The sequence below is a fragment of the Ischnura elegans genome, chromosome 10, assembly GCF_921293095.1.
Source record: "Ischnura elegans chromosome 10, ioIscEleg1.1, whole genome shotgun sequence".
Taxonomy (NCBI): Eukaryota; Metazoa; Arthropoda; class Insecta; order Odonata; family Coenagrionidae; genus Ischnura; species Ischnura elegans.
This window is the reverse complement of record NC_060255.1, coordinates 90,562,805-90,586,644: the sequence shown is the minus strand read 5'-3', so window position 1 is coordinate 90,586,644 and position 23,840 is coordinate 90,562,805. Positions and strand designations below refer to the sequence as shown.

The following is a 23,840-nucleotide window of genomic DNA, read 5'->3' as shown; positions in this document are numbered from 1 at the left end:
CGGATAGGGTAGGCATTATAAAGGTGATGAAATGCCGCGTTAGTCGCCAGTATATGAATACTGTGTTTTTTCGCATATCGACTTATAAATTTGTTAGATTTGATGTCACCGTTATTAGTTCTCTTTTTTGTGTTGAAGTAAACGAAATTAGTATGTTGGGTATTATTTCAAGTTTACTTTATTTTCTATGGAGGCTTATGGTGATTTCGGCCTCATGCCAATGGCATTGTTCTTTATGCACGTTGAGGGCCCTCTTCGATGATTCATTTTTGCAGCATAGTTTTACTTTTGGTCTCCATGAAATAGTGTTTGCTGACCTGTTCTGCAACCGGTCTAAAATTTTGTTTGGTCGTGGCGGTGTTTCCTGAAGCCTGTCCGTAATTGCTACCTTACCTGACGCTCTTATTTCTTTAGTTTTCTGCGACAGTTCCATTAATTCTACTCCGTTAAATTGCTATTCTCGACGATTTTTATCACCTTTTCGGATGCTGGCATGCGTTCTTGTTTGCGATAGCGACCCTCGGGCAGTTTGCAAGCCTTTCAGCCGAATTGTGTGCAATTCCCTGGCTATTTGGCGAAGTGCTGCAAGGATAAACAAATGACCGTGTTGCCTTTATTTGAGGTCTTCGTGTGCGTCCACAAGGACTCGCATGTCGTGCGGGTTGTTTTCCTCCGCCTCGACTTGTTTTCGTCCTCTTCAGGGGTGAGTGGCGAAATAGCGTTTTCAACAAAGCCGCGTCCGCGGACCTCATCGCTAGCATATAGAGTGAGGCAACGGCTGCGTGTTCTCTCCCTTTTGGTCCATTGTTGTCTTCGGCCTGTTCCCCATCACCACTCGCTTAGCGCCCCTCTGAGAAAATGGGAGCTAGCATGAGTCACGTCCCTCCAGGGAATCCCATCTTTCATTATTAATGGCTTAAAAATAGGCCTACTTCCGGTGATGTAAAGAGCCTGCTGTCTCATTGCTAGGGCATACTGGCTGGTCACCTTACTTGAAATAGGCGTTTTTTGTATTATTTTTTGTATTATTTCAAATGTGACCAGGCTGCGGTTCGTAGACGGTATCACCCAAATGTACACGCGTAGAGCTGGTATATCGCTTCTGAAAAAATTGAATCGGTCTCCTTAGTTCTGTGGCGAGTATTAACAGTTGTGAGATGTGTCCAATCATTTTCTTTTTGCATTAGAGCGAGAAAATAGGAGTAACTTGTGCTTTGATATTGTCCAATCACTAATGTAGAGGACATTACCTGGCTCAAATTAAAAGGATTACAATAAATTGAAGTACTGGTTGTATGTTCATACATGATATTGTGTTCCCATATTATCTACCATGTTTTTGGTGTGTATCACATCCCCGCTAGGTACATTGTGGTGTTTAATACTATAATATCCTCTCACGTTGTGTCGTACAAAGTTCCCATTAGTTTCGCGTGCACACTTTGATATTTAGAAAGATGGTATTCACTATGCGGTGAGGGTGATGGTGTGAATACTTCAGAAGATTTACGAGGTATTGGTTTTGGGGATTTTGAGAGGTCGATAGTCCTTCAAGTCGTGGTGGGGAATGCTGGGCAGGCGAGGGCGATAAGGAAGGGTCTTGGCTGTAGGGATTAGTGGATTAATGCTGGGCTAGGATTATGATTCGGTTTGGTCACTGGGAGCTGTGGTCACTCGATAATTCTATTTAGCTAGCAGATAGAATGTCCAATTTGTATAGTTTGAGCTCGGGTTTCGTGGTCGTTCGCTCTGTCCTGCAGTTGCTATTAATTTCGCAAGATTAATTTCATACGTGAACATAGGTTTTGGGAAGAATAAACATTTTTATGCATTCAGTGTAGTTTTAACCATTCGAGCACTTAAATCTCAATTGTCCTCGCCCTCTCGACAACTTTAGGACGTCATCAGGGATCCATAGAAATCGATAATAATTAATAATCGCGAGAAATTGATGCTCTCTATTGCCGATATTGTTTGGACGGAACGCACGTACAAATGTCCTGCATTTCCTTGACACAATTCTTACATGTTACTCTGCGGATAACTTTAAAATGATGATAATTTCAGCCCCGATTGGAATTGGCAATTCGTAAGAAATATTTAATTGTGTGTTGGAGAGAGAAATGAAACTTAGGTCAGTGCTAAAAAGGTCGTTCGAACTTATGTCATTTTCATTTTTTAAGTCCAACTGGATCGGCAACTTGTGTGGTAGAATGGTTGGTGATGAATCCTGATGTGCCAGCTTTTTAGCGCGAGCGACGTTTGTAGTTGTTTTCGTATAAAATCTCCGTTTTTGTTTGAGCTTTGAAGTGTGATGTGTTGAGTAGTGTTGATGGCTATCATCTAGCTTGTCTGGTATCTAGGGACGTGGTTGCGCTGTCGCTAGTATAGCGCTCTGGACCAATGGTCGCCCCACTGTCATTTCCATTGGCCCTATTCTCCGCTGGCTACTCCTCTTGTCATCGTACTCCGTAGTCTTCTCATCACTTCACGCTTTCTTGTGTTCGGCGCGCTAACAATTGACGAGCACTAATTTCGTACCCTTTGGTGACGCGGCCTCCGAGACTGGGCCAAACGTAAGAATGTGGAGCCCACCCACGAGTTCCCTTGCGGTGTTCTTTCAACAATCCAGTCTTCCTGTTTCCCTTTGGCAGTATAACGCGTTTGAATTTCATTTAGGTTTAATTTCCTTGTTACCTGCCAGTTATTGCTCTTTAAGGACCATGCCGTGGAAGTTACAATTTCATGAAAGAATTATTTATTGACTTTTGTATGTTATTATATTTTGTACCACTTTTTTAAATGAAAAAAAATCACCGGCATAAAGTGAATTTTAAAATCATATTAAAGTGACGGGTGTTGATAGATTTTTTTGGCTCGCCTTGAAGGATCCATCGCCGTCACTATCCGCTAGTTCTTGTTTTAAGTAAAATTTTCTAATACTTGTAAATGTAATTGCTTTAATTAGTGGTCTGCCCGTTGAATTTTTCTCTCATCTACCTTGTCCTTATTCGCTAATAAAATGTAGAAAAATTTAACTTTCATATCAGGCGTCGCTTTTTTGAGGGATTAATATTTTGTAAAGGTGTTTTCTTTACTGAATTCATTTGTTACTGACTTGTTATTGGCTGGGAATTTTCATTAATTTGTTTTCATCATTTTCATTTTTACGTCAAAGATGATTCTTTTTACAGCTGCTTTTGTGGCTTCCTTTTTCGCTCACATTGTTCCCGCCATTTGTTTCTTTTTTCATTTTCGGTATTCAGTGACCTAATTCAAATTGGAAATTGTTTTCTGTGTTTAGAGCGGTGGAATGTCTTTCTGCGTTTTCGCAAACCGCTGCGCTATTAAGCATCGACGTATCTGGTATTTACCTTAAATTATTTAAGAAACACCTTATTTTGTGTGTGTAACTCAGTGTGTCACGGATTACATGTTTTTAATCCGTGACGCACATTTTAAATTTATTTTGGGCTCTTTGACTAGTGCGTTTTGTGGCGTAATTAATGAAATTCTGTTATGAATTAGGAAATTTCTAATTTATGAGAGTTTTTGATGTAATTGGTGCGCGAGTCGTATATCTTCCTGCGTAGCTATTTTCGTTTCTCTTGATGAGCCCCGTTGATTACTGCTCTATTAGCCTTGTTCGATGCTGTCATAGCTTGACGCTGAGTGACTGGTATACACTATTCAATGTCAATTAGCCACTCTTCTGCCCCAACTTAAATATGCTTTCCAACCTTCACTGATTGGCTGGTGTTGACGCCTTTTGACATCTCTCAAGCTGGAACCATTCATGAGATAAATTCTTTCCTCGAATCCTCGAGATCCTCTCGATGCTTGATTGGCATTTCTTTTGCATTGGTTCGAACTGTTGTAGCGTATATAATTAAGTTAATTAATTTCTTGTTTGATTTATTTTTGTGAGTGGGAGATACAAGCAGTTATTTCAATACAGGCTGTTTTTGGTTTTTATGCGAGTATGAAGTTGGACCTAATGTCTAGCCTAGGCAAAGTATATATAATTATGAATGAACGCTGATTTTCAGGAACAAGTTACACAAGGAAAGTATCATTAGGATATGTCCATCTTCACGATTTTTTAAAAGCTTACTACAAGCAGTTATCGCTTTAGCCACGGCATATGAATGAATGACAAATACGCTGTTATAAAAATTCTTAAATTCCTCTGAAAAGTTAGCAGTCCTATACGTTATTAGTTATTAGTACAGTAAACGTATCCGCGATAGCCAAACTGAGTGAGGTGTGAAAAGAAAGACTATAAAAATCCCGAACGAGGAAAACATACCAGCTGTGGTGGTGATTCAATGTAACCATTTCTCAAATCATAGAAGAAACCTACGGAGTACGATATTTATGGTATCGCCGCTGTAGTTTTTGCGACTCTGCTTCATGACTCAAGTGAAATGACAATTTGTGATGCCATTTCTTCAATAACTTGTACGAAGATGATACGTGAGGGCATTTATTTGAATTTTGAATCTATTTTGGATCATGGAGGGCTTTTTGTCGGGGAAGTTTTGTGGCTTATGTGCCTTGTAACGATCCTACACTTCTTGAATACGCTCCGGACTGAATGATGTTCTTCGTGCTGTGTTTCGCGAAAGATCCGAGTAGCCACGTTCCTGCATTGTGGTGTTTCGTCCTCCGGCGCTTGTCTCCTTGTTTCTCACTTTTCTTCCCTTCTCCTCTCTCTCGAGTCGAGACAGGTACACTCCAAATGTTGTTTTGGTGTTCCTTTGAGGACGAGAGGGGCGCCTCGGTTGACGGGACGGGCGAGAGTGTCGTGGCGGCTGAAGAGGCCGCCTCGGCCGCGATGAGCGGAGTGGGGCGATGCGAGATCTTCCGTAAATGCTCCCGAAATAGAGGCGAAGTGTCCGGGCGGTAGATTCATCAACGTCGGCCCCGGCTAAATTAGATGTTTACGGGCTTTGATCGAAGAGGGCCTTGGGATGCTCATTCTCTCTGGGGTCATGAGGCATTTATTCGTATATCGCGGGTGTTTCTCCGATTTAAGTGACCCCAGTAACTTGTTGTCAGGTTCAATGATCGTTGTCCATGGATCTTCTTTCATTCTCGACCGTGGCTGACCAGTCTAGTTATCGCTATTATCTATTGCTAGTACAGCCCAAGTAGCCGTCGATCACTATCGGTACATCTTTGTCGTTATCCGTCAGCCGGTTGTACTTGGTGTCTTATTAAAGACCCTGAAAACGTTTACAAATACTTAATATTATTTAGTTGTTGACGTATTGCTTCTAAAGAGTTATAATTTCAATTTTGTGTTTTCGTTTTTTTTCGTAAATTTATCTATAAATTATATGTAAGCTTATCTGTCCCCGAGGAATTAAAAAAAAAACCTTTATATTTCGCTTCCATTTTAAGTTATCTATGCTCTGGCATTTCATTTATATATGTATACTTTAAATTGCGACTTCGTGGCTGGTGATGTAATTAGTAAGAAATATTTTTTTGTACCGGACTGAAGTTCATAAAAAATTTTCCTTCATTGTATGCACACCCTCGCGCATGGTTTTGTGTTATAAGTTAATTACGGAAAATATATCTTTATTTTGCGGGCGAGATTGAAATGTTATGCATGGCTGTGCTTATCTAGGCAAAGGGGTTTTCTGTGTCGTGTATGGCTTTTGTAAGTTCTATCCCTTGGTAAAGCAGTGGAATACATCCTATTTTTTCTCCCCGCTATTGCCTGTTTCAACTTATAATTTTGTGGATTTGACAGAGATTTTAGTAAAACTCATCGGGTATCTTAGTATATTTCTATCGTGATAGCCTGTTATGTTTGTGCAGTAGTTCTGAAATCGTCTTTTCATCGTCCTATCAGCCTTTCACTAAATCCTTTCCTGGAAAAACTCTTCGATGGCATTGTGTGGAGAAATTAAATTCAGCTCGCGGCCTTTTCCAAGAAGTTTGTTTTAATATTCTTATCTCGTGATGTCCTTTTCACTTGGTTTCGGTGGTTCCTCAGAAACTTTGGCTGTGTTTACGCTTCCAATTTTTCATGCGTTTCCCTCGGGTCTGCAGACGGGGTAGAAGTTAGTGCCTCCACCTGGATTAGCGCCTTATCTCTTATAGCTATCAGCGGTAGTAGCTTCTGTGGTGGTAAATGCCTATTTTTTCGCGTCATTATCTTCGGAGTCTATGGATAAGAGTACTGTGGACCTTTTACTTAAAAATAAAGTTTAATTCTCTTTCTGTATGGTTACTTGCGCAGTAAAATTTTTGTCAATTTTTTGTTTAATTGATCCTGGTTGTGGTGCGTATTGCTTTTACTTTCATTCTCGCCGTTACTTTACGATCTACTGTCTCTCTGACTCCATCAAATTCTTGGAGCTCATCGCAGGATGCATGTTATTCGAAATCCTTTAAATTTTGTGGAGATTGAGAGCTATAGGTGAAAATCTCCTTCGTTTCCTGATACTTTTGTCATCGCTGAATTTAGCTTTGTCGTTGAAAGAATCAAACCTCAATAAACAAATGATATTGCTTCCTAATTAGATTTATCACACTAAATTTACCCAAAAGAAGAATTTAAACCCATTCTGGTTACGAAGGAGGAAAGCCGAGATAGTCACCTTATTTTTGACATAGTTATGTAAGAATTTCAATTTAAGAAAGAGACGTTTAACATCCGTTTTAAAACCTGCGTCTTAGACATTCGAGTCGATTTCGGAGATACTTTTCTTACCAACTTAAATGGTCATTAGGATTTCATCTTTCGGATTGTTCTGTGCTGGAATGAATGTTGTAGTCAATGAAGATAGAGCGTGTCTATCCCTTCATTCCTGCCTCCTGTTTTCTTTCTTTCGCCCCCTTCCCCAGCCGCGGGGGCGCATTCTTTCAGACTGCAGTCTCCGCCGCTTCGCCCTCTTTGTCGCTTTCCATCGTTCCCAATCGAATCCCCAGCCAGCATTTCCTTTCGTGTCGCTATTCGACGTTTGGCATTTCGACCCCCGAGTGCCCGGACTCAAAATAACCGTGAACCTGGGCGTGTGGTCTGTGTCTTTTGTTTTTATTTCCAATCCGATCGCTATTGTGGTCGGAAGTTATGCGGGACTCGCCAACCGAGCCCCCCCCACTAACGGCGCTCTTTACCAAAGCTATTTATGGTGAGAGTGATTTTTAATTATAAATACAACCGCGAGTGGGCAAATGAATAGCCATCAAAGCCGTCATCAATACGGTTTGATTTTTTTAACACTGATTAACACTCTTGGGAATTTAAGTACCAATATCATGTTATGCCATAGGTGGTGTTGCGCATTTGAGGTTTACTACACGTAGAACTGTCTTGTCTAGTGAATATGAAAGTGAGTTTTTTTTAGTACTCCGGCCATAATAACCACATTGGTTGTTATCCATGCCAAAAATGGAAAGTGATTCCTCTCACGCCCAAAATTGAAGTAGAGAATCCACTGGGATTTTGCCGCTCCGTGGCCAGTCACTATGACGGCATGGCGTGGCGGAAACTTTTATTGCCGAAGCGTGGCGGTTTGAGCTTTAATTATATCTGAACCGAGTGGATATACCTAATTTTTAACTTTTTCGTATTTAAATATGTGGACAATGGTTAAGTATTATACCAGAATATGGTTATCGCGCACTAAGAGTTGTGACGGAATCGCTTTTTATCGGATCGACAATTATTTATCGGTGGCTAATTAAAGAATGATTTATCTTGAAACCGATGTTCAAAAGTGTAGTGATTTTGTTTGTTGTATTTTAAAAAATACTGAACGCTGCTTGTGGCCCGATGTTGATTGTGTCGGGAATAATGTTTCCGCATCATCTACGGTTTGTGTTGCTATTGGTGTGAATTTTTTACTCGCGGCTCCGCATGATTTTCTCGGAGATCGTTGTTAGGTTATATTTGTTTAGCGAATACATTTTTGGGCAGAGGCATTATTTAAGAATTGTTGTCTTCGGTGTCCCTTGAGAAAGTGGACTGAGGAATGACAAGACGTCTGGGAATTATTTGGGGTGGTCGGTGAGGAAATCTGGACGCGGGAGGAAGGGGGTGAACAAAGGGTGTATTCAGAGGCCGTGTGCTATTGAAGTATCTGAGACCGGTGGATGTTGGCAAAGCGCGAAAGGGAGGCGATGAGAGGATCTCTTGGCGAGTGGTCGGAATTCGGAGGGTTTGAAGCGTGAGGCAGCGGTGCGGGGTGCTTTTTTATGCTGGCGATCCGTTTCAGACACGGTCGAGGAAGCGCCCGTATAAGGATTTTCAATTGAATATAAATTGCCGATTGCACATTCTTACTCTGTAAAGTGGAGACGTGCCGCATGCTTTAATTTTAAAACTAAGTTTCTCTCTAATTATTTCGGTGACGTAATGCACTTTATCGCTTGAGTTCTCGATTAGTGTCGAATGCGCCATTATTTGTGTTAGTTTTTTGTTTAGTTTATTTATATAGAATGGTTAAATGCAATTTTTTCACTTGATTTTTGGCGTCGTATTTTGTTTCTCGGGGTTAAACTAATGATTTTGTAAACCCTCGAAAGTACTTGACATTTCGAAGCTTCCACTGCCAGTATTGGAGCATAGATTTGTGTTTTTGAAATATTTTCAACGACGGTTGAAGGATTCTATGTTTTAATTCAGTTCTAAGAACGAAACCTATGTAAATATTTAAATTAGGAGTCAGATTTTGCCTTCAGATCACCTTTGCTATGCAAGGAAGCTATAAAAATTGTGTAGGAAGTTAGTAAGAATGGCCTGTGGTACTTAAATCTTCTCTATAGATTGGGTTAAAAACGTTTTCTATGTAAAAGAATCACTACATGGTCATAAACCTTTGTACCATTGTTGACGGAAATGGTCTCTTATATTGGCCTTCAGTTTAAAATGTCCAACACTTGTTTTGCAAAGCATCCCATTTTCATCGCTTATTGTTTTGAATACTCTGTACAAATTTGGCGCTGCGGGAGCCAGCGGGGTCATCATACGTTAGTCTGGCTGTAAATACAGTTGTCGCCTTCATTCTCAAGTTGCTTTCTCCGCCTGTGTATTTTGTCGGGGGATAAGTCGACCGTGGTATCAGCTCACGGCTACTCGAGCGTTTCCGCAGCATCTGTGACCCGAAATATGTGATCTAATAGCTCTTCATGCCCGTCTCCCGTCGGTACATATCTTACCGCCTCCGCGCGTGCAAGTGCATTTCTCACTTCTCCGAAGGATGTCTCACGAAGTTGGATATATTGCTCGAGTCTGCGACGTCGGGGTGGTTATTTTAGGGCATATTCAAGTTCGGTTTCGCCTGCGAGACTAACCGTAGCCGTGTTCTATCGATGCCATGCTGTTCATTTAATCTTACCCACACGGTATCCGCTGATTGCCAGTTCTGTGTGTCGATAGATTTGAAATCCTGAAATGGCTCCCGAATTATAATCCAGGTTAGATAATTCAAAACTTAATGGGTATTTATATTATGGATTGAAATTTGGGTTTGACCTCTTATATTTTCTATTTATATTATGACTTGTTGTTTATAATCTTGGTATGATTGCGTCTAAATATCTTTCTCTTGGTCAAATACTTTTTTTTTTTGTTTCTAATTCTATTTTTAATTCGTCCATATAAATGAGTGAACTCATGCGACAGATGTGTAACAAGTAGTGACTTTTAATTGTAGAAAAAGAAAAAGTTCCATAATTATTTTAATTGTATTTGACTAGGTCACTTGATGGTATGATAGAAACTTGGAGAAATTAAGTAAATAATTAAACTGAATATATATGAATATTTGGTGAAGTAAACCATTTCTTTCGGAAAACAAATTAGGTTACCTAAACGCATTGCCTTTTTATGAAAGCAGATGTTACCAATAAAATGTTCTGCCCAGTGTACATCGTGTAACAACGCTACTTTCGCTCTCACATCTCTCAAGGTTGATGCGCGATTACACTCTGCGTTGTTTCTCGCCTCACTTTACCAGCGCAATGCTCGACTGTGGCGAGGTTAAGTCCGTCGTTCACTTCCTCGGGCGCTGGAAGTGTCTCTCTGGATGCGGGATGATTTATTAGCACTTCATCTCACCACTCGACCCTTCGCGGTTTCCGGCCGATTGTTCAAGCATTGGCGGTCCACTCGTGCTCGTTGGCCGCTAGAATATTTTTGTGAGCACACGTCACCATGCTGGAACCGCCCACGGGGATTCCGATGAGAGGTCCATCGGCGACTGTTCGACGCCTTGTGCCCTCCATTCCACGTCCGAGGCGATAGTGTGCTTGATGGACTATTGGAAGCACTTACATGACCTCCGCTCACGGATTACACTCCAGTCGATTTTGATATTTCCCGAGAGGTGGTTAACAGCTATGAACGCGTTTACGGTTTAATGTATTGTGTTTTTTGTTGAGTTGATTACTTTAGCTACGTTTTTACAATGCAATTTGAAAAATCCATATTTCGCCAGGGATTTCCCATTATTACGAATGAAGAAATTAATTTAAGAAACTTTGGACCAGATTGTCGTTTTTCCCAAAGGAATTGAGACATTCCGTCACGTTTGATGAACGATGTAACGAATTTATTTTGTGTTTTTCGATGTATTTAGAGTTAAGCTGTGCCGATGTTTAGCAGCAGCTAGGCTTTGGTTATGCGTGAGTGAAAATGTTAAACCATTGTAAGTAGTTATTTTGTCGGCGTGGTTACTCAACTGCCCATTTTATAATCTTGAAATTTTCAGTAATTGAGTCTTAGATGCTGAAATAAGATTTTTTTACCTGTGATATTTCGTACTTACTCGCAGGTTTTGATTCAATTACTACGACTTACCGCAATAGTTTACTAACGTAAACGTAATTTCGCACACTGCCCCCATTACTTCTCTGGAGCAAGAATGCGATACCTGGTTAAATTTTACATGCTTGATTAAGTATTCAGTAAATATTTCCTTCCTGCCTCGCGGCATCGGTTTAGGACTCCCCATGTGTGTCCACACGTTTGCCCTCTCATAGATTTCTTCGTTTTCCCGTGGTTTCGTTGCTATTAATACTGTATTACTTGTTGATGTATCTAACAATGAAGCCGATATAAGTGCTCTTTCTCACTGTCTCAGATTGATTTATTTTCTTAATAATTGCTTCGATGGCACTTCATCATCACCGGTTACAGATCATTATTCGATGTATTCGATGATGACGGCGTGCCATCGGAAATTGTAGAAGATAAATCACTCTATTGTTGGAAATTTAATATGCTCTGTTTTACCAAGGTCTACATGGTCTCCGCAAATATCAGTTACAATTTAAATTTTGTGTATTCATTCTTGACCTAACTTTGAGTTTATTACTTTCCATCTTTATGGATGTATGTTTGACCCCGATCGCCTTCTTATTCATGACGGAAAATCTTCGTCGTTATGAAATTTATGTTTTTTTTGTATAAAATTACCGTTGTCTACTTGATATTCTTTTTTTGTATGTCCCGAGCTATCTTTATTTCGCAGTGATGGTGGTTGATGACACTGTTAATTTTTTTTTCAACTCTTTCTTCAGTGTGCGTCCGTATCCAGATTTTTCACAGAGCATGAGAGCAAGGGACGATGCCGAGTTAGATTCCTGGTAGGTACAAGGGCAAAGTGTTCTCTTGGCCCCCTCATTCATTTTAGGCTTATTTTTGGCTGCAAAAATATTTTTTTCGACGGTGCGCAAAAACTTTAAGACATGGTTTCTGGGATGTGTTTATTTTCAATTTGGGGGTTGATTAATTAAGACCTGAGTGTTAAATGTCTGTTTGCTATCTCCTTCGATCTTCTGTGTTATCCTGGATTTTAACGACTTATTTTTAAATTGGTCTCCTCCAATGGGCGCGTCGGACTCATTCCCATTTGATTCACACGTTGCCATCTCTCATCTAGCTGTCACGCACGCGTGTCTTACGCTTTTCTGACGTGGAGACCCGTGCCTTTGATCCCGTCTCTTAATTTACACGGACAAAAGTCACGGGCTTGCAGTTTACATTCCGAAGACAGGTTTCTTTGCATCGCAGTACAAATGTGCGCTTACCTTTGGTGGCGTCATTGTTTTCTGTCTCTCTCTCTCAGTCCGGGAGGGTCATTGTACTCGGCCTTCATCTAGAAGTGCGCGAACATTTTCAGGTAGATTTGGCGGCATGATCGGCGGTTGCTAGGTCTATGGCGGTTGTTTTGATTCGTATGAAGGGATCATTCCTTTGTGGAAAGTCAACAATAGCCACTATTCAATGCGCGGCCCTTGTCTTGAGTAGCGTATTCGCTAATAAATTTCGCCGGACTTAGATTTTCTTCTCACGGTGGTTTCTATCAACTTGTTATTCTTAAGGATGCCAGTATTTGTTTGTGAAATAACGCCATTAAATATCGATTGAATGTTTGTTTTGCTGCTATAATTGACATTTTTCTTTTTATTCATTAAGATTCTTGTAAAAATTCTCACCAACTTACCGTATAACTTCATTTCTATTGGATCTTCATAGCAATTAAAATTAAATCGCCTAGTCTTAAATTTATTCCAATAGATGCGTTCGAGTTGTTCATTTATTGTCTTTCCCTGTTCAGGTTCACAGTACTTAAACCTGATGGTTGGTTTGAATATTAGGGTTTCAACTGCTTCGCCAGGATGTGTCCCGTAGAACCTTCGATGAGAATGAAAATGTTTGCACTGGAATACACCGCATTCTCCATTTGGCGTTTTGTCTTAAATATCCTGTGTCCTTATGCGGTATGAGAATCTGGTTATTATACGAATGTCTGACCATGAATATATTGAGATTCTCACTAAATTGGATAACTATTGAGGTATTTATCCCGGAATAGGATCGCATGCGGGGTATTCGAGACGCGGGTAGTTAATTTTTATCAATCCCGTGCCAACGTCTATCTCCGTTTTGCACGTGGGCACTTCTTGTCGCCGAAGTCGGGACAATGGGGGAGTTTGTGGACGAGGAAGTTTTATAGGCGACGTTGGCGTTGTGCGTATTTATATCCACCTGGGCTCCCCTCCTAACTGCCCCCGTCCACGCCTCCCGCCCCCGAATTGTCACTTCGGGAGGTTTCTAAATCGAACGTCGCCAATGACCATTTGTTGGTTCTTCCCGCAGTGCGTGTCCAGCTCGTCCCTTCGCTTAGCGTAAACATTGGCGTTGTTCTAGCCTCGTTCGTGTTTTTAAATTTACATCTCGGCCTCGCTATCTGCCCTCGCTGTGTGGGGTTCGGTGTTCTAGACCGTGGCTTTGGAAAGGATGAGTTCACGACGGAAGAATTCGGGACAGTTGGTGATGATTAGTTCCGACCTCCTTCCTATTTCGTAGTAGTTGTGATTGGTGAGCGAAATGGAAAGATTCTTGAGTCCTTGCATGTGCTTGATTCTTTACTTTAAAAGTAGTATAAACGGTCATGAAACTATTCTACTCGGCGATATTATTTGTTCAGACACTTCCATAAAAACTCGAGGAACGTGGTTTCGTTCGAAGCTGCTGACTCGTGCGCTAATCGGGATTTGTGCTCGGAAACCTACTTAGCTGATTTAAAAAATCTACATTGTAGAATTTATTCCCTTTTCCAAAAGGCTTTCGTCGCGTAAAACAGCCTCAACAGTTGCAGCATAAGGTGTCTAAATAATCTCTCTGACGCTTACGAGGTACATAAATATTTTTATAGTGACTCTCGGCGCGTCTCCTTAAGATGTCTATGGGGACGCAATCTAGTTCATCCCACTAGTTCCGTCTCGTTCCGCTGTATTTACCGTCGCACTCACGTCTTTCCCTTTACCAACCCCGATATTCTCTCTTTTTTCCCGCACCTCTCCGCGGCGCTTTTCAAGTGTTTCGGGGTGTTTTTAAGTCCTGCCCCCGCCCCCGTTAACGTTTCCCGTGACTCCTCGGTGAATATTCCCCCCCATCCAAGCGCGACATTCGTTCTCACTCCCAGTCTTTCGCTCTCTCCCCGACGTGATGGACTGGGCATCGTCTTCCCCTCCCCCTTTCGCAACCCCCACCCCTTCCTCCCCTCCGCCCCCTTCCTCCATCCCTTGCCAGTCACCCTGGCGTTATTTCGATCCCACTCCCCAGGTCCCCGGGCAGATACGTCCCCCCTCCGTCCAAGTCCATCCGCCGGACTTCCAACCCCCTCTTCGTTCTCTCTCTGCGGTCCATTCCGTGTGCGTGGGGTTGTGTGTGCCGTGTTTTGGTGTGTATCGCGCCTGGCTCACTCTGCGCTGCTGTCGCCTTTTGGTGCTATGCCGCAGGGGTGGTGCGGTATTCCATACGCTTTGATTTTTTTATTCCCCCTCCCCTCCTCACTTTTACGGATTTTATTTTGTCCCTCTTCAGCATTGTTTTTTTCTTAGTCTCACGAGTGTCTAAGGCAGGGGTTTTGAACCTTTTCTAATGCAAGGGCCTAAAATTGATTTCACGTTGTCCGGAGGGCCACGTTGCTGCATGTTACTTTATCACCACATCAGTAAAATAAACATTATTACAATGTTCAACGATCTTTATTGGTTAAATTGTTCAATCGATACGATTTTTGATAGTTTATTTTTTATGAGTGTATCGATATTTGGTTTCTTTTTTGTTGCTGCGTAAAATATTTTCTTAATCCTTTGGGGGCCGCAAGGAGTTAACCGGCGGGCAGCGGGTCGACGACCCGTGGTCTAAGCGTTGAGCAATTTCACCTCGTTAAGGGCGAAGTTTTACTTGATACCTACTGTTTTGAAATTAAGTTCGTCAGTAGAAGTTGAGGGAAAACTGTCCATATATTATTTATTGGCCACTGCTCTTGAGTTTATATCGCTTTATCTTCCGGTGACATCTCTGAAAGAGTTGTCATAATTTTTCATTAATTCAATTAATCCAATTTAAGCGATGATTTTTCGCTACTTCCTGATTTTTGGTTTTCGTATTATATGTGAAAGCTTGTTCGTTTGTGCTAATTATTCTGTCGAGTATTTAGCAAATTATTCCCTACGTATGAGGTGTTTTGGAGGCAGTTGGTTGGCATCTCTTAGATTTCCTGTCTTCCATTGCGGTGATGCCCTTAGTTTGACATGAAATCGTTCAAACTAAGGAATATCGCCTGTGTAAGATATGGATGACTACGTCTCATTAGTTGTTTGCCTGTTGACGTATTTCCCTGAAATCGATTGACGGTTCGAGTGAATTAAATATGTTACACGATTCTCACATTGAGAAATGTTTTCAGGCCGTGAAGATGTTGCATTTTAAGTAATCTTAGCATAGAAAATATATCTACTTCGGTATTCCTATGATAATGCATTCTTTAGTTCACATACGCTATTTTTTGGCGATACGAATTGTCTTACCGAGACAGTGATTTTAAATCGTTCTCTTTTTTCTGTTTCACTGTTTCTGGAAGAACGGATGTGGATTTATTACAACTCTTCCGAATCCTCATCGTTTTGCTTGGCCCATTGTAGCTCATTAGTCTTCCCTATTTAGTATCGTTTTGACCCGTCGTCGTATTGGTACAGGCTCGCCACCCCTCTGCCATCAGTCATGTTTTTTTCGTGTGCATGTCAACCCCATATGCTCGCCGTCTGCAAGCAGGCTGTTTGACATTACCGAGTGTCTTGTCATCAAGGGCTTTCTTTAAGGCCGTAAAAGTGTGAGGAATCTGCCTTCCTTTCATGGGGACTGAAACTATGGTGACGGGAACCTCTCCATAATAAGGCTCTAAACCTAAGATTAGTTTATGTCCGATATCTCAGACCGGCAATTCGATCTTTGTGATATTATTGTCGAATATTACAGTACTATTGAATACTAACATAAAGTACAAATGACTGTTATGACGTTTAAGTGAAATGCGAACAATTTTTATTACACCAGAACTTCAATCTAATGCTTTTTTCTGATTCAGTGAAAGTAATTGCTTAATCAGTAAATTTAGCCACGTTCTCTTTTGGTTTTGTCCTTAAATCACTAAAAATGAACTATCTTACTTTCGCTAGGCAAATAGGCCGCATACATTTGGAAATTTTTCAATGAGAACTCTTTTAGACCATTTTATTTTAGACTTATTAATGGTATTTGTTTTTCCTTTGTAAATGTAACGCATACATAAGTATTAGTCGAAGAGACTGAAATCGCCACTTATGCGTATGGAGGTTGCTTGTTATTGGCTCAGTCTAAGGATGATTGTCTTTTTCTCGTGGCAAAGATTTAAAACCTGCTAATCCCAATAGTTTTAAAATCGTTTTAGAGTTACTAAGCTTGTATTTCAAGTAAAATATCTTATCCCGAGGTATCGGCGCCCCCCTCAAATTCTCATATTGCTCGTCGTAAGTTTCCCTGTCGTTAAACTGTCTTTTGTATTTTCCTTCGCAGTTGAATGCACATTATGTTCTTATCTCCGGTTTATTGCTTCCCTGAAATAGCCTGAATAGGAAAGTGCAAGGGGGGCATAACGTACAGTTCTTGGATCGTAATTTTTTTCACAGTCGATGGCACGATCATCCGCGTTATTTTGTGTAAATTCTTGGAACGTGTAATTGGCCTCAATAGAAATTTGCGGAGATGGCATAACGTGCAGTAGTTGGAGCAGTATTTTATGAGGTCGATGGTTGTCCAACTGTCCGGCAGTTATGCGAGATGTTCCCGTCGCAGCTCTCGGATTCGACCGCGGATGCCGCCGGCACGGCGCCGCCGTCTTCCCCACGCTCCCCGGGAGAGTCGGTGGGTGGGGTCTGGCGCCCCTCATTCCCATCCCCCTTTGCGTACCTACCCCCTCCAGCGTCCCATTGGAACGGTGGTGGAAGCCCCTCTCAATAGTAACCCCCGTTCATAATACCGTCGCTTGACATAATAGGACACAGCACTCCCGCTCTATTGATTGCCTTTTCACTATTTTCCTTGGCTTATTATTCGTTACAAGCCAAGTTCATCTTGAAATACCTCATAATTAAATGTTGAACCTTTTCAACGTTTACCATGCGTATATAATTTTACCCCGAAATAAGCGGGTTTAAAATAGTCAAATTTGTGATAATGGTAAATTTTGAAAAGAGTCCGTCCAATTTTTCCTCAAATTTCAAGATGGTAGCGTTAGTTTTAAACAAGTAATTAGCTAGGAAAGAATACCGGCCTAGCGCGATAAATGTGTTCACTTTTCTGTAGTGATGTGTTGATTGCCTTAGAAGAGCGTCTTCTAGTCTGTAATTACTTAACGCAACTCAGCTTAAGAGTTGTCAGTAGCTGAGTATTTAGTCAGTAACTGATTCAGATGTCGATATCACGATTAATTCACGGTTGAGATGCGTTCCTTGAATATTTCCTCTTATAATTTTGGATGAACGGAAAGATAGTTGTGTCAGTTTATTGGCAAGGTTTCCGCGGCGTCTTGTTAATTTAAGAAGTTGCTACTTTTCTGGGTTCTCCTCACGGATGTCAACTTTGGTGCTTCATTCATATAGACGACAAGTCGAAGTCGCTCTTCTTTGTTCTGAAAACTGTTTTGGAATAGAGTTGTCGCTTTAGTCCGACGAAGTCAAGCCAGGGGACGGTAACCCGGAAGAACTGATCATTCTACCTGCTAGAAACCGAGGAAACCTTCGCAATTAAATGTTATTACTTGGAATCCTGGAATACCTCAATACTTAATTATAATAATTTTAATTCCTCATATTGAAAGTAATACATTTATTATGCATATAGGAAGATTTGTCGTTGTAACTTTGAAACTTCCGCCGCGATTTAGCGTTGCCAACTCACTCATTACAAATAATCTCAACTTTCAAATTTTAATTTGTTCTGTGTTTCTTACATTTTCACGCTTTCAACCAACTGCTGGAGTGCAAATATAAAAACAAATTAAACATAACAGACACATAAAATACCAGAGAAAATGTAGTACCCAAAAATGGAAATTAGGTGTATAAAGAGGAGAGAGAAAAATATATTATGGAGATACTCCTTGAAGTTATTATATTAAGCTGCTGTAAGCATGGATGTAGTGTCTCGACTGTGTGCGGCGGCGGCCGGATGAATCCTCGTAATTTTTTTTCTGGTGTGTCGCGCTCAGCGACTGCATCACATCTCCCGAAAGGGGCGTGATCGATCGGAGAGTGCTTGCTTGGTGTGCCCGCGGAGGGCGCCTCCCTCCTCCCTTCGCCGGAACGTCTTTGTCGATCTCTATCTCGGCGGGTTGACTCGCGCTCTCTCTATCTGCCTTGGGCCCCCTTCGCGATATTCACTCCCCGGCAGTGCGACCCCGGGTATTTTTGGGGGGGACAGGCGGTGGTGGCGCAGACGCCCCAGATGCCGTGACCTCATCCGGCCGTGCCCCGCGCGAATTCCGACCCCGATGGGACGAAGGTCCTTCCCTCCCTCCTCGTTCCTCCGTGCTGGAAGTGGGTTTACGGACGTGAATCGCCAACGCAAATGACGTGTATTACAGCCTGAATCACACTTCATTTTTTTCCAAACAATGTTTTTGTTTTAAACTATTTTGTAATGTATCGCCGAGCACAAACTCATTGGGTGCCTACCATTCATCGATACACGTCGATAAAAGTCGACTTGCGTCGTGGTTTTCGTATTCCGTTCTTTGTGTGTCGCCGACTGTTGTGACACAAGGCAACAAACGGTTACGCGCAGGAATTTGAGAGTTATAACCAGTTTCCGTGAGTCGACACTAGTCAACGCTTGAGTTGCATGAATGGAAAGCACCCATTTTCGTTGAATTGCAAACCCTACAAAAGATTGAGTCTTCTTGGGTTCCCGGTTGCGTTGCACTATTTTCTCTATGTATCTATGTATAATTTTTGGGAAGTGATAGATATCGTTATTATTCCTATTATTAACCTTTGAAAGGACAGCTCCGGCTACCGCACGAGCGACGGCGGACAAAATGACTGTTTATCGCGATCATTTGGCGCGATGGCTCTAGGGATTGAAATCCCAACCCCTTTTCCGTCACTCGCCATGTTCGTAGCTGAAAACATAGCTGGCACCGTCCTTTGGCCAATCAGAACGTAAGGCCGTTAACAGCTATTTCAATTCTATGCGGCACGGGACGTTGGGAATGCCCATGTGATTTTAAAATGATGGCTCGAGCGATCACTCTTTTGGTAGCTGAAAACCTATCGCTGTAGCTATCACTCTTCAGGGACGGAAAAAATGATCGTGTGATTCAGCCTTATGTATGGCATACCATTGATTTGCGATATTAATCATTTCCGTAGGACCGATGTAAAGCATAGTCTATGTATAAATCGACATTGTCTGGGCAATCAATCTGTGAAAAGAGCATCAGCGCGTGCGAATTTTGCTGTTAACATTGATTCATTAACAAATAAGGCGTAAAATTACTGTAGGCACTTACTATGTGTAGGTGGAAGAAATATCAACCTCCATATCCTTGCCATTGAATTATCAAATTTGTGCTAATAAATTACGCAAAATTCCTTACTTTCCTTGGGATGGTAGTCGTAGAATTATTTTATCATTCATAGAAAGTGTGATTTTTAATATGTTAAATGTATGACTTATTTTTTAAAAATGTAACGACCTTGATAAATTGAATTTAATGCTAAATTTCACCGAATGGTAGTGTATTCTACCTTATGAATTAACATTGAACAAGGACAAGGAATAGTCGGGAAGACCATCAGCACATGTGAATTTTGGTGTTAGAAATTAATTCGTTACACAAAAAAGACGTAAAATTAATGAAGACTCGTTGTGTTGGGGGATAAAAAATCGGCTCAATTTATGTAGCATAGTGATGTCGCATTTTTGTTTACTTTGCTTTAGGAGTAGACTAGGTATCGGAAAAAAGGGCACAGTTGTCAAGATTTTTTGCCCACTTGAGCCCGAACGAACGAAGTGGAAGCTTCCCTGAACCGATTCTCTTGCCAGTTGACGAATTCCCGAGGGTTCGATGGATGGGGTTCAGGGGACCGGAAAGAGCGTCGTGATAGGTGGATTCGAGGCTCGGACTTGGCGCCGGAAGAGGGTGCTTTGTTCCCCGGCGACCCCTGATCGTGCTGCGACGGGCCGGAATCCCGGGGCTATCTCTTCAGGTTTTGTGGGCCGAACGCAGTGACAGAGCTGGGACTCCCTTTACCTCTCCCCTGAGTCTGTCATCCTCGCCCTGTCACCAGCCAGTGGAATTGGTTTTTGTGGATCTTGCTATAGAAATGTTGTAATCTCGTGGGAGGCGCGGATCTCCCCGTTGGCATTTTCCCTCGTGCCTCTGCGTCGTTCTTGAAAGTCTCCGATAATAGTGTACGCTGCCGATTGAATCGGCGTCTCCGTTTGGATTTCTGTGCCGGCGCCATGGAAGAGTGAAAAAAAATTGGAGAAATGTTCCAAATCCATGTATATCTGCCATAGCCGGCCTCGGTGGCGGTGGGGTAACGTCCTCGCCTGCCAAACAAGAGGTCGCGGGTTCGAGTCCCGCCTGGGTAGGTTTCCCCGGTCCAGGGCATGGTTGTTCGTGTACGTTTACATGTTACATTTGTTGAATACCCTGATATAAAATTGCCTATAAGAGTTGTATCCAGTGGTTTGAGAATGAAATGAAATAACTAAAAATTGCTGTTTATGGAATGTATTCTCACGCAGGTCCCATGGATAAAACCTGAAGTTATTGGATTTCAGTATCCAGTATCATCTTTATCGACCTATTCAATTTATTTCCGGCTTTGTGGGCAGGTTTTACTGTCATGTTATTGGTTGTTATGTCAGGGAAACAGTGGAGATCCGACAATTAAGTTATAATTCCTGCTCCTCCTCCTCGACCGTCTAAATTTATTCTTTCTCCCCTTTCGCCTACATCTAGTGAGTTTTTTATTTTTAAGTCTCATGATTTTGGTTTTCAGTCATTCCGTCCGCAAATCTTGGCGGATTGGGCAGGGATTAGTTCAATATTTATTTTGTGGATGCTAGTACCTAACATTCATCCGCTATATTGTAACGAAATTGGCACGAGTTGCTCTAAATTGGGAAAGTTCGTGTCGCCATTAGAGATTTTGTGCGGTAGTAGTAGAGATATTCTTCGCACCCTGAATTATTTGGGTTTGTCCTCTTTGTAATTTAATAGTTTCGATGCAATGTCATTTTTCCCCTCAGTTTCCGTGAGTTGTCGAGGGAGTTAATGAATTCGCAGCCCATTACTCGGCTTTGCGATTTACTTATGCACAGGAGAAATAAACGCGACGTACAGCTTTGGAAATGTCTGGAAATTGTTACTTTAAAAAATATTCAGTTTTTTGTGTTTTATCTTTGAATAGATTATGTTACTTTCTCCCAAAAAGATGAAAAAATTACGCAAATGATTTCTTAGAAGCCTAAATGTGGAGTATAATGCGGATGAATAAATATTGGTCTGGGTATTCTTGAATCCTTTAGAACGATGGTTCATCGAAGCGTCAGCAGCGAGGTGTCCAGCTCATTACGCTGCGTTCCCGCTGTTCTGCCGATTTCGAGCTCTTAATTTTAGGCGATTTTTTGACGAAAGATTCTTAAATCCGTCGCGCGTAAAAATTTTTGGTGAACATTTTCGTTAAAAGCATTTCTTTACCTAGTAGTTTTCATAGAATTGTATTGCTAACAGGTGAATTGGATTCATCTTTTTGTCCATACATTGCTGCTCAAATCTTAACTTCCGTAACTTTGCGGTGTTTTTTTTACTTAAGGGAAAACTTCTTTGGCAACGATGGGACAGCCTCCCCCTCTTTTTTGATTCTCGTGGCTGGCTAATGATGATAAATTGACGGTATATTAAGCGTACCAGACCCCGCGGTGTATCTTCTAGTTCATTTGTATCATTATAATTCTCTTTTCTACTTCTAAATCCTCTAATCGGTCTCTGCATTTCTCCCCCTGGCAGTTGCATTTTATCTTTTTGATTCCGTTTCTTATTCTTATGTGGCCTTATGTACTGTTTCAGTTTCGTTATTTTTTCGCAAGTTACGTATGCCAAATTTAATTCTCAAGTTGTGCTTCCGTTCATGCTTTAACCAGTGTATTTTCTTTGTTATTCACCACTGCCTCAGCATTCAAGAGTCCATAGTTCATATTCAATTTCATTTTCAAATTCACAGTCAAATATATCGCCAGTCACAATAAACCTTCGCGGTGGGAGTAGTACTCGGAACTAAGTGGCCCTCCCTCCCAGAAGGTGTGGAATGCGAACGTCTGTGGCATATTTCAGAGAGGTGCTATCCAAATCAGCCTTTGGTTTTATTTGCTTTTATTTGAATGCACCATGTACCAGCTACCAAGATTTACATAAATTTACATTCAATTATATTTTTTACTTCTGTGCAGTTTTCTTCAATCAATCAATGGTGACCCTGAATTGAATGTTTTCACTATGGACTCTACTAAGAGGTGTATAGAAAATCAAAATATATTTTTGAGGTGGATATGAAAAGATTCCTCAAAATTTAGCCTCAAACTGTGGATTTTGTGTGCATGCATTGGAGTTTTGAAAGGTACTTGGATGGTGCTGGTTTAAAATGCATGGCTGGTGCCTAACTTAATGGCTTTCAATTCAAATCTGACAAAGATTACTGCATTTTCGGTCGCCAAGAATCCTTTTGGCAACTTTTCTAATCCCACTGTGACGCCTATAATATTCCGTGACAATATAATGATGATAAATTTGGGAGTGTGGTGAATGGCTGACTGTATGGTTATAACTGTGACGCTTGGTGTGTTTATGGCACGAGCCGTGTGGGAGAAAATGTCAAGTATCTACTAATTTCCGCATCCTAGAGTCGTTGAGTTCATGTTGGTGGCAACGGGACCAACCACAAAGGATTGGTCCAATTTATAGCGGCCAGCCGTGCTATAAGTATAGCAACGCCTCTTTAAGGCAAAGGGTGACAGTTGTCTCCCTCTCGAGGTTGTGCTATTTTTAGAGGGACTGGTGTCGTAAAAGTGCGGGCGCTGTTGCGGCTTTTTTAAATGGCGTAGTAGAATCAATTTAATGGAGCGTTCTTTATAAAGGGAATGCTAGGAATGTGTTATCCAGCGTGTGTGGGTGGATGAGGATGCGACCTTAAGACGTCCCTGGTGGACTTCTAATTCAGTTTCTTATGTTCTTCGTGATTGAGCTTCGCCTCGCTGACTTTTCAAAACGGTCCTTTTTTGCGCACAAATCTCATGGCTCCGCGTATAAGTCGAGCTAACGAAAGTGCTTAATGATAGAGCGTAGCTTTTGGAAGTTGTAGTATTTTTGTGATGTACAAATCCTTAATTTTTCTCCTGTAGATATCATTGATTTAACAAGGATCTCGTAATGATGCTTCAAAGGCTGGAATGCCTAATTTGTTGATAACGTGTCTGTGTCTTTGGTATTGGTGGACCCATCTTTAGCTTTCATTTGAAGCATGGTCCCGTAATTTATTATTTGCCGCAAACTTATTTTCAGTATGTATGCTCTTTGTCCGGAGCAAAAGGAATCTACATAATACCCTACGAGCCACCTCTAGGGTGTTTGTCATGCAATTACGACGCTCGAAAAGTTTCGCAATTTTAGTAGCCTTGGTGATATATTTATATGTAGGAATATTACCAATGTGTGTGCACCTTGTGTGTGTAATCGCTTAATGAGAAATTTACTTCTAAGGAATTGGTTTAGTTTGGATATATATTATGGCCGGTTAATTCAAAATACAGAAAAAGCCTGAGTTATGCATCGCCTTACCTCTAATGTTTTACGTCCTCCCGAAAGAAAGTGAGCATGGCAAACTGCATGTAAGTTGAGGTTTGGCATTGAGTGACGCATCTGTGCTTCGTACTCCGTGATTACGGAAAGGCATATCCGATAATGGGGAAGCGAGAG

General features: G+C 41.4%; 1 protein-coding gene across 3 annotated transcripts in view; it reads left to right on the top strand.

Moving 5' to 3' along the window:
- The window catches only part of LOC124167206 (heterogeneous nuclear ribonucleoprotein L), a 313,940-nt gene that overhangs the window by 24,204 nt on the left and 265,896 nt on the right, over nucleotides 1–23,840 (top strand). For 2 of the 3 annotated variants that reach the window (XM_046545054.1, XM_046545051.1), the window contains exon 3: nucleotides 11,545–11,610. The exons of the other annotated variant lie outside the window; for it this stretch is intronic. In XM_046545054.1, the coding sequence (XP_046401010.1) occupies nucleotides 11,545–11,610 (66 nt within the window). The remainder of the gene's footprint in view (nucleotides 1–11,544; nucleotides 11,611–23,840) is intronic. 3 annotated transcript variants of the gene reach the window in all.